Source organism: Bombyx mori, chromosome 20 (genome assembly GCF_030269925.1).
Source record: "Bombyx mori chromosome 20, ASM3026992v2".
NCBI classification, from domain to species: Eukaryota; Metazoa; Arthropoda; class Insecta; order Lepidoptera; family Bombycidae; genus Bombyx; species Bombyx mori.
In genome coordinates, this window is record NC_085126.1 from 7768754 (window position 1) to 7781014 (window position 12261).

Here is a 12261-nt window from a genome sequence, read left to right on the forward strand (position 1 = left end):
TTTTATTTTTATAACTTAGATGGGGCGACGAGCTCACAGCCCACCTGGTGTTAAGTGGTTACTGGAGCCCATAGACAACTACAACCTAAATACGCTACCCACCTTGAGATACAAGTTCTAAAGTCTCAGTATAGTTACAACGGCTGCCCCACCCTTCAAACCGAACCTACCACCTAGCTACTACCTCCTACCACCAGTAAAGTTTTTGCCAATTTTTGCGTAAAGTAGAGATACCGGTGTGGGTCATTTATCATCAATATTAAATTAACTAGCGACCCGCCCTCGCTTCGCTTCGGAAACATTAAAACACACATGAAACCAAAAAAATAAAATAATTTTTTTTTTAAAAAAAGTAGCCTATGTTCATCAGGGACAATGTCGGCTTCTAATGGAAAAAGAATTTTTCAAATCGGTCCAGTAGTTTCGGAGCCTATTCGAAACAAACAAACAAACAAATCTTTCCTCTTTATAATATTAGTATAGATATTATCTACCACATGAAACATTCGAAGAAATAAAAACAATCAAATTTCGGTACGAAATCCTTTATTTAATTTTTTGGTATTTTTGAGACATTTTCTTTTTTTTTTTGTACCCATTTCGACGGTTACATAATTTCACGTAGTGTCATTGCACCGTCGCATTTCTATCGTAGCTTTTATGTATTGTGGACAAATAAAAAAATGTTATTTATAAATATACATGCACACCAAGATTCCTTTAATAAATTTACGTCTAAAACAAATTATCGGCAGCTTGTTCAATTTATTTGTATTATCTATGAGCATGTTTGTAAATCGCACGCTAAACTCAGGTGACCGCATTATAGGGTAGATTTCCGAAAACTTTACGCTTTTATTTTAGTCGTCAGTAGTCATGACGCACGGATCAAAAAACCTGACTACACATACCGCCTGTATAATATTGTGTATTTATACCATAACAGTTAGTATAACAGTTTCAACCACAAAGTGAATTAGTAGGTAGTATTTTCTAAAGATCTGCAACTAGATGGCGTTACTGTCGCCCCCGCATTACCAAATCCTTCATGATTTACTGACTAACATATTTTATGTTATTCCATCCATCAACTTTTTTTTTCTTTTAGGATTCGAATTTTGAAAAGAAAGATTATGCTCTCAGCTGCTTTATGCTTTAAGAGGCTATTTTATGAAATATTGTTCAAAATCATCGATAACTTATTCAAAAGGTCGGACATTTTAAGAAAGCAACAATCGCGAAATCAAACTGTTACAGTTGTTTTAAATTATGTTTTTCTCGAAGGCATTTAAAATTTGACGTATTATAACTAGTCCCATTCGCAACTTATGCAACCAGCGAATAAGTACGAAAAAAAAAACAAATATTCCCGCATAATTTACATGTCATTTTTTTTATGAATTAACATTCTTCTTAATGTTCAAGACAGTCAATTCAAGTGACGCGTGCTTTTTACGTAAAACACAATACACAATAGAAATGCGACGTGCATGACTTCTTTTTTTTTTAATACTAAAATAATGCCCTGCAAAATTTTGAATTGAAACATTGAACGTGAAAAGAATCTGTTTTTTGTTCTTCTTTTAAACAATGAAAAACAAAAAAAAAAACATTACAATTTTCGTATGAAATTTTGACACAAACCTTAACCTATATTCCTTTCGTACTACCAGACCGTTATCAAAAATATCTTTGCGAGATCGAACGATAATTAATTGTAATTTACGAACAGAAAATAAAACATTACCAATAAAATGTTTAAAAACATTCGATATTCTTTTAATTTCTGAACGCACACAAAATAACGCTAAATGAAATCACTTTTTTGTTTAATTAATTATTTTTCAACAAATACTATTTTTTTCTACGCACACAGATTTTATTACAATATTATTACATAATTGTTTTTTTTTTTTCAGTGCTAACTATATAATATAATAAGAAAATACCCGGTGAGTTCCGGGAGAATGTATCTATAATAGCCATTTACCTAATCTATTTACATTGTGAACGCTTAAAAGACGTGTCTACATCATCGTTCATCTATGAACTTACACATTGTACGATTTGAAGCAATATGGGAGTTCTAAAAATTTAAACAAGTGTTACATTTAATCTATCTATGTTATAGATTAATATTCGTCACACATTACATCGGTCGCGTACTATGCATTTAGTAAACCAGCAATGTAATCAAAACTCGGGAGGTCAACGACCGACCGCAGCCGGCTGACACGCGCTCAAGCGCGGACATTAACCCCAAATCAGCTGATTTTCAAAGCATTCACATAATGAAAAGTGATAAAACGTGTCATTGTAGCAAAAACGATTTCCTCATACCCTACATAGTATCAAAATATAAATAAAGAGACCTCGTAAGAATAATTTTTTTGTTAATTCCAAAATACGTCGTTCGTAAATTTTATGATTAAGAGAACCTTATACGTCTTAATTTTACTTTTGTTTCATTCACTTTACAATCTCCTGCTTCCACATCTCTTAGCTTATTACGCAGTATGTCACATAGGAATTGCTGTGCACATAATTTATTTTAAACTATGACGTAGATATAACTAGACACCGACTCAGATGAAAACTACACAAAATTTAAAAAAAACCTTGTCCATAGATTATCTTCAAAATGTCCAACAGTTTGTAAATCTTGTCCGCAGATTATGTTCAAAATGTCAAAAAAAAAAACCTTGTTTTTCGTGGTCCTTTAGGCCACGACGACTTCAAATATGACATAGACAAACTTTTTACCAACTGAAAATCAGGTAATTGTAAAGAAAATGAAACATACTCATACTCAAATTGAATTTGCCCAAAATCCGTGTCAAACCATGATGGGCTTTCTACATTAACCATACTGATTGTTATGTATATTATCTAAATGCATAATATAACGCGACTAAACGTATAAAATACAAGCTAAAAGTTATATTATACAATTTATTAATCGGTTAGCGTGTCGATCTTGCCCAGAACACGATTAAGACATTTTTAAAATTAAGCCATATTTGACTTTAAAATTAGCCACGCTTTACTTATAATGAAGCCACGCGTGGCTTAGAAATTTAGCGACGTTACTTAAAATTAAGCCACATATGACTTAAAAATTAGCCACGCTTTACTTATAATGAAGCCACGCGTGACTTAGAAATTTAGCGACGTTACTTAAAATTAAGCCACATTTGACTTAAAAATTAGCCACGTTTCACTTATAATGAAGCCACGCGTGGCTTAGAAATTTAGCGACGTTACTTAAAATTAAGCTACTGTTTGACTTAAAATTAAGCCACAAGGTGCTTAGAAATTTAGCGACATTCGACTTAAAAAATACTCATTTCACATTGAAAAGTAGTTTCACTTAATCAATTGTCGACAATAAAAAGTCGACATTAAATTATGTACTGCAACTTTAATAACCATAAATAAAAACGTATCTAACACAGACTATGACGAGACGAATCGATATTATATTTAATATATATAATTAGTATCATTCCACTAAAGCCACATATATTTTCCGACCGTTAGTTGAGAAGATAAACTCGCAATGAGTTCAGTGTGCTTAGTGCGAGTTTTTTAACGTTGTCGATAGCGTAAAAGTTAACGAATTTTTGTGTACAGTTGGAACAGCGCCCCTAGCGGCAAACGTAGGCAAACATTCCAAATTCATGCAAATTCGAATTAACTTTTACGCTGTCGAGAACGTTAAAAAACTCGCACTAAGGACAAAGATGTACTCAAATGTTTACTAAATATAATTCAAGGAGTGAAAAGGTATTTGGTTAACGCGATATTTCGCGTAATAGGAGACATTTACTTTTGTAATTAATGGACCGTTTTATTTGGTATCAGCATCAACAATTCGACGTTTTTAATAGAACTTCAATTATGTTTACACCATTCAAATGGCTGAAGAAGTTTTTTTTTATGATAAAAAAAATTCCATTTTTTTTAATTTAAATAGCTCTCCTGTGAAGTTGCAAAAAATTAAGCTTTTAAACCAAATACAAAATTCACCGCTCGATATATTTATATACTAGCGACCCGCCCTCGCTTCGCTTCGGAAACATTAAATTTTATTATTGATAGCTGAGTCCCGCGATGTTACCCGCGGTTATTGTCGTACCGCGGATGAAGCCGCGGGGCGAAACTAGTTTTAAAAAAGTAGCCTAAGTTACTCCTTATATCATCAGCTACCTATCAGTGGAAGTCCCGTCAAAATCAGTTCAGCTGTTCCAGAGATTAGCCGGAACAAACAGACAGACAAAATTTGTAAAAAATGTTATTTTGGTGTATGTACCGTATATATATTCATAATAATATGCATGTAGTAAAAAGAAGCTATTTCAATATTACAAACAGACACTCCAATTTTATTTATATGTATAGATTGCATTTACATTTCACGTTATAATTACCTATTTCGAAATTCGTCTCGTCTCTAACATTATGAGAACTATCGAAAGCAAATAAGACAATAGTTACGAAGATTCTAGAAGATCATGTGCACAAGTGACACACAGTTTTATCGATCTTCAGAGCAGGGCGCTTTATTTTTGGTTATTAAAAAGCTAGTTGTATGTATGTGAGACCGATCGTTCCCGGAGACCAAACAACAATGGACTATGATAGGTTTTAATAGGCAACACTAATGTCATATTATTATGTTATAATGTTCATCCGGTCCAAAATAGCCTTTAGTTAGATTAGTTTTTAGTAATTTATATGGGGTCTAAAATGTCTACTTTATCAATCAATTATAATGCATTACATACATTAAATTTCCCTTTCAGGGGCATCAATGGACGGTGTTATGCCGAAAGTGAGCATGCTAGTTTTTTTATTATTTGTTACTAAGTTCTTCGATATATACCCAGTAAACAATATAATAATAATAATAATAACCAATACCTGTTTCGGTTTTTTTTACTAAATTTGGAAATCACAATGAGAATGACGTCACTAGCCTTGAGGTCGAAGCCTCAATTATATAACAGTTGCCCCAACCTTCAATTCACGGTAGGAATAGTCCGAACAACGATGGCCACCGATACGCGCTCACAATTCTACCACAAATCAATTACTGTCATCTCCGAGAACGATTCCAACACACTCCACATACATATAATTGTAATGCTAAGTGAAACTTACGTAGCACGCTATCTTCCCGACAAGCCACGCAACATTTAAAAAAAAACTTGACGCGTGCGACCATAGAGCATACAAGCCCTCTTAAACCGCGGCAATAGTATTTTTTTTTTTTAAATATGGCAACATTAAAACGTAAATATGCTTGTTTCGTGGCCACACGCGTCAAGAGCTGCGGTACGCGGTACTTATCGCTTATGTTTAACACAATTTTTTTTAATAAGTATTATTTGTCAACTTTTTTTAATTTTTTTTTTCGTTACTCTATGGCACTAGCGCCATTTTTATATTTATTTTTTTAACACACTCGCGATTCATTGTGCTCGAACGATATCGAAAGGGATATCCGAAATGTTTATATCACTTTAAGATCGCAGAATATTCTAGTGATGATCGTACAAAGCGAACTGTTCGGAGATATGGAAAATATAATACAAACACTTCAGACACCCATGCGATTTCGATCTCTAACAGTTACGAACTAAAACGTGTTTTTGTTTAACACCAACTCTGATCACAACCAGGCGACCGTGGCCTACATGTTTTAAGCTCATTCACAGAATAAAAGACTCAGGATTAGAAGCCATAAAGTCCAATATTGAATTCAAAATGTTGTTGGCACCGATCACTTTTAGCAAATCACCAGAATATAATTTCAAATTATATAAAACTTATTGAAGTCTTAGAAAAATAATTTATTTTCATAATTATAAAGTCAATTTAGACTGTGTTTTTTTTATCTATGGATTTTTTTATAGATCACAAATTATTGCATTATAAATCGTGCATATGACACGCCAAAGACGAAAGTATTATTTAAAAAAAAATGTTTTTCAAAATTTCTCATATATTTTGTGACAATTAAATTTTAGTGTATCGATTACTTGAACGAACAAACACGCGTGCAATCACTAGTCTTACGATTTTCATTGCCTCACTAAATATTAATATATTAATTAGAAAACACGTTTCAAACATCTTATGAGTCGACTATTATCAAAGCCGACAATGTGACTTTTGGACAATTATTGGTAAATCAGAAAAACGAATTATTAACTTTGTATTCCATTGGCAGTCACAAAACTCTTCCGAACGACATCTTAGATAAATAACAGGTTAAGTATTAACCTTTATTTAATGCAGGTTTTGAACCGTATTCTTTGAAGGAGACGATTATATTCAAATCTATCTGTATTGACATATCAATAACTTTTTTTTGTCCAAATGCACAGATTGCCACGTTTGATAATAGACGACTCTTATACGCAATCGTTCATACGTATAAAAAAAAAACGCTTACAATGAGCATTAAGAAGAAAACGGGGTTGCCATTATTATTTTTTGTAAAACTACTAAATTTGCTATAATCATATTGTGGTAGCCCCGAGTTAGTATACCATAAATAAAAACAAAGTCGTATCTATTCGTTTAATTATTGACTTACAATAGTGCACTTACACGATTAGACGAATTTTTATGTTCATTAACTATATATGAAAAGTTAATTACATTATTGGTAAATAAAAACTGAGTTACATCAAAAATATCGTTTGGTCACCTTTATTGGCAGGTTTCTTTGAGAAAAACACAGCGCACATTCCAACTAGGATATAAAGGGCGCAACGAAGATTCTCGAAGCCGAAACGGGAATCGATCGATTACTTTAGACAAAACCTAAAACTGTATTCTTGTTTCGTTATGGTAGATTCGAATTTCGAGAACCGGCTGTGTTACCCTAAAAGTCTGACAGAGAGAAAACGCCCCAAGCTCTTCACTCAGTCGATTCATAATTGCGTGGAATGAATAATACTTTTGTGAAATATGATTAACAAATTGCAATCAGCATATGTGTTTATTTTCGAAACGCCCTACCATTTCAGAGCACGAGGAAATATATACTAGAATAATTTCATATCACTCATATGCAACTTACAAAAATACCAAACGAGATACCATGATTGCTGAAAATTATAGTGTGTTGCAAGCTCAAAAATATCAGACCGTTTTTGTAGTTTTTTTTTTAAATTCATGCTCATATAATTTAATTAACTCTTCATATTTCTATTGTTTTATACACACAGCACACATCATCCTAACGAACCGCTGATATAGATACAAGTGATCATAGACAAAACATTTACATTCATTATTTTTCCAAACTAAAATGTCAAGTTGTCAAAAGATATTCACGTCAGTATTCTGTCAACTTTTTGCATTAAAAATCTGTTTTTTTTTAAAAATAACTATATCGTATTGTGATATGTAAAAACGTCTTCGTAGCTTTGATTTGAACATCAAATTAAAATGATATCAAAACATTCCTATTCGAGTCTGAAAAATATTATAAATTTTATAAAATTGAAAGAACACAATCGAATATCATAATCTTAATCATAATCATCTTATAAAATAAAAACATTAAAACTAAAAAACTAAAAAATAAAATATGATTATATTTTTACTAGATACTCGCTTCCGCCATTGCTAATTAATTATTTAAAAATATAAAACACACCGACTGAGATCTGTCACTCACTTTTTTTAGAGTTTTAATTATTATTTTTTTAATTTTATTTTTACTTTTATTTATTTTTATCACATTAATATTGTTGTTAAATACTGCTTCCTCTTAGGTGCGTCGTGTCAGAGATATGTTGGTACGAGGATCACTTTTTTGTTTTTAGTGGAATATTTTGAAGGCTGGCAACACCACGCTTTGGGGTGACAAGCGTTACTGTTCTGAACGTGTATTTAAGTGATGAGTCCTGTTGGAAAACACTTTATTTAAATTACTCGTGGATAGAGTGGCCTTTTCACCTCTCTCTCTAACACTACTGCCGTGATAGAGATAGATATAAAAACGCCACGGGATAACATCGTTCTAAACTTGCAAGCACAGTAAAAACTCTTTATTCGCGGGGCGTATATTTTTGCGAATATAGAAACCGTGAATATGGAATGTGTGAGTGACAAAATAAAACATACTTAGACACAGTCGCAATAAGATCTATTTTAGTTTTTTATTAGTAGTCGATTTTATTTAATAACGCATTTGCAACGAATATTCGGTTGGATATTGGATTCGGTTGGATACGATTGGAATCCTTTTTGCCAATGTGTATGTATTAGATTCGCGAATAAAGTAATTTGTTACCGCGAATACAGGAATTGGGTCGCAATTTTAAAAATCCTCGACTAGTAAAAACCCGAATGAATGATGCGCGAATAAGGAGCTTCTACTGTATACGTTATGTTGTACATTTGAAACTTTGATCTAATGTCTCAAGGCGAGTGGCGGCGTGCAGTTGTGATGTCTGTGGGCCTCATCACCGGTGGACCGTGAGGTCGTACGTCCATTAAAACGCACTAAAAACAAAAGTTTATTTTTATACGACTATAAACAATACAAGTCAACAAAGCTGTGATTATTGTAATAAAAATAAATATTCTATAATGAGTTTCGAGAAAGCGATAAAACGTTCCGTCTCGTTCTGACCAAAATCATATACATGTATATTCAGGGAGAGAGAATAAGAGAGATATATATATTAGACATGCAACAGCTGATCTAAATAAAATCTTTATAGACTTATCGCATTATTCGGTTATCAGTTTAGTGTTAACTAACTCAATCGGCTTCCACCAAATAGATTTTGTAATGTTTCAGAGTGTGACCAGAACATAAGTACGAATATAGTCAATCGAGCGACTAATAATAATATTTTTATTCTAATTAATGTAGATTTCGAAATTATTCTCTAACGGCGCCCCTAAGTGCTTTTTGTATGTATGTACATGTAGATCTCTGGTTTCCATAGATCTAATAATCTCAGTTTGGGGGCAAAAGAACACATGAATTACCAAAATTTTTTTTTTAATACTCCGGCGACTTTTTGCCCTATTTAAAAACGAATCGCATCGTAAATCTGTACGGCCCGCGACACTAGCTCCAGCACGCCGCCGATTGGCCGCCAGCCGGGGACCCGGGCGGACAACGAATCACGCACACACGACTCGACGTAAAGACGAAAGCACTTAAACAAAAAATCATTTTTGGCGACGGTACTTTTGTTCTGCGCACCGTACGTCGCTCGGGGCGCGCGCGCGTGTCACGCGATCGAGCCGACCGCGTAGTGCGGCCGCGCGTTGTCCGGCTGGTACAGGGTGATCGACGCGATGTAGTTGTTTGACATCACCTGCGTAATGTATACATAGTCAGCATCAAAATTCATAATTGACGAAAAAAAAACAATGTTGTGGCGTCTATGGATTCCGATAGTTGGGTTAAATAATCTAGAAAAAAAAAAAGAAATATTGATAGGAAATATCTTCATTTGGGGTTACTAACTGAAAAAAGAGTGAAGGCCTAAAAGATAAGACGTCCGGTGCATTCATATGTAGCGATGCAACGGTGTTCAAGTCCCGCACACGGGTACCAATTTTTCTAACGAAATACGTACTTAACAAATGTTCACAATTATCTTCCACGGTGAAGGAACCCCGCAAAATTATAATTTGCGTAATTACTGATGGTCGACAGTCTTGTGTGTCCGCACGGATAGGTACCACCACCCCGCCTATTTCTGCCGCGAAGCAGTAATTCGTATCGGTTTGAGTATAAGGGTGGGGCAGCCGGTGTAACTATACTGAGACCTTAGAGTGGCGGCATTTATGTTAAAGATGTCTAACCACTTAACACCAGGTGGGCTGTGAGCTCGTCCACCCATATATGCAATAAATAAATAAACTATGAAAACGTTACTGCTGGTGGGATTCCATGCAACTTTTCCAGCTACCACAATCTTGGCACTATGACAGCGTTTCCCTATGCATCGTCAATTATAAAAAAAAACCAGCTTACTTCAAAAATGATATCCTGGTATCCATAGCAGAACGTGGAGCCGAACGGGTTGGTGGTGTTGGTGGAGGAGGCCCGGTTGAGCACGACGGGGCGCTCGCACACCCGCAGCGCGCGCGACACCACCTCCCACTTGCTGTAGGCGGTCACCGCAACCCCGCCCCCGCTCTCCACAAGCGAGTGCGCCTCGGATCTGCGCGTGAACATACCTCGCTCAAAGACAAGACTTACTATCGAGAGTCCCCCAAGCACGGCTGGCTACCACAGCCTTGACAAGTTTCGCCGCGAAGAATTCGCGTGTTCCTATTGCTATTAGTTCCTATTGCGATTAATTAGTAGCTATTCCTATTAGTTCCTATTGCTATTAGTTCCTATTGCTATTAGTTCCTATTGCTATTAGTTCCTATTGCTATTAGTTCATATTGCTATTAGTTCATATTGCTATTAGTTCCTATTGCTATTAGTTCCTATTGCTATTAGTTCCTATTGCTATTAGTTCCTATTGCTATTAGTTCATATTGCTATTAGTTCATATTGCTATTAGTTCATATTGCTATTAGTTCCTATTCCTATTAGTTCCTATTGCTATTAGTTCCTATTGCTATTAGTTCCTATTGCTATTAGTTCATATTGCTATTAGTTCATATTGCTATTAGTTCCTATTGCTATTAGTTCCTATTGCTATTAGTTCCTATTGCTATTAGTTCCTATTGCTATTAGTTCCTATTGCTATTAGTTCCTATTGCTATCTGGACACGAGACTGAGCCACACACTTCACTGTGCCACCGACCGATATAAGTGGCTACAAATTACAAAACACGGTCACAGACGGGCGCATCACGATACTCAGCAATGAGCGATAGACTGAAGGAGTTGTATAGCTCAAGCGATACGCTGTCATGTTTATGAGTTATGGTGAACACTTGAGAGCCGGTGTACTGGACCGCTTATCTTATAAAAAAAATCAACCCCAACAAACAAACCAAATCATAGTGCCTTTCGATAGGAGTGTGAAATTTTAAAAGTATTTGTAAAAAATTGCAACGTGCGTACTGCCAGCGCTGGCGCTCTGTTTGACAGTACATTACATTACCATACATTACATTACAGTGCAGTACAGTACATTACCATAGTAGTACAACACATCTTGGCGTCATAGCGCGCCGTCAGTTTAGCACTCTGACGCGCGCTAAGTACGCGTTCGGTTTGACGAAGCCTTCAACGTCATTATCAGGGAAGATCGAATGTTCTCGAAAGCGGACTATGCGCACAGCCGCGTGTCTCAAATAATCCACTCACTTATCAGGCTGGACGGTGAGCTCGAACTCGCAGCGATGGTACATATTGAAGTTGTAATGGCCCGGGTAGTTCGTGTGCAGGACGAACTTCTTCACCTGGTTGGTGCGAGCGTCGAACAACACGTCCTGTAAGAACCGACCCGTAATTTCATATTACGATGTGACTTTTTGGCGGGAACGCGAGGAGTGAAGCAGTGTGTGTGATTTGTTTTATATTGTCTTTTTTGGTGTTTCTTCAGGTTTAAATGTGTAATAATGGTGGTTTATTAACTGTTTAATATATCTGTGAAAGTGTACAAATGTGGGAAAATGATCAAATGATCACAATTTTACTAAGATTATATTTCATCCCATTTCATCTCATCTCATCTCATTTCATTTCATGTCATGTTTCATATTAACAAACTTCATTTTCGTTTCATATCATTTTTCATATAAAAAAATTTTCATTAAAATTAAAATAAGCTTGACCTAAAGCCACTTTCAGACTACGCTATAATATAACATCATATAGTATATAGCTCATAGCACAACAATATCGCGCACCATACATTGTTAAGGACACGTTTACACTGTACTGTACTATATATTATTGGCTAAGTATATGCTGCTATACTATATGGCATTATAGTCTGAAAGCAACTTAAAGGTTTTAGTTACCAGGTCATAAAATGCCTTAAAAAAAGTGTTATTGTGGGTTAAGCGAATGGGGAGTGGTAGGTGGTGGTGAGCTGTGGACTGTGGATGGCACTGACCTATATGGCACTATCGTCTGAAAGCAGCTTAAAAGTCTTAGTTACCAGGTCATAAAATGCCTTTAAAAAGAAAAGAGTGTTATTGTGAGTTAAGCGAGTGGGGAGTTTTTTTTTTTATTGCTCTTGTAGGCAGACGAACATACGGCCCACCTGTTTGTTGGTGAGTGGTTACCGTTGCCCACGGACCTC

General features: G+C 35.2%; 1 protein-coding gene across 3 annotated transcripts in view; it reads right to left on the reverse strand.

The window, feature by feature from the left end:
- Positions 1 to 529: 529 nt before the first annotated feature.
- Positions 530 to 12261, reverse strand: part of LOC101739002 (PHAF1 protein CG7083) — a 30585-nt gene continuing 18853 nt past the window's right edge. The window contains exons 8-11 of one of the 3 annotated variants that reach the window (XM_012696733.4): positions 11319 to 11443; positions 10022 to 10211; positions 9227 to 9356; positions 530 to 7925 (exon numbers count right to left, since the gene is read on the reverse strand). In XM_012696733.4, the coding sequence (XP_012552187.1) occupies positions 9270 to 9356; positions 10022 to 10211; positions 11319 to 11443 (402 nt within the window). In that variant the 3' untranslated portion in view covers positions 530 to 7925; positions 9227 to 9269. Of the gene's footprint in view, positions 9357 to 10021; positions 10212 to 11318; positions 11444 to 12261 lie in introns of all 3 variants that reach the window. The other 2 variants (XM_038018041.2, XM_062674384.1) reach the window with 2 other exon arrangements.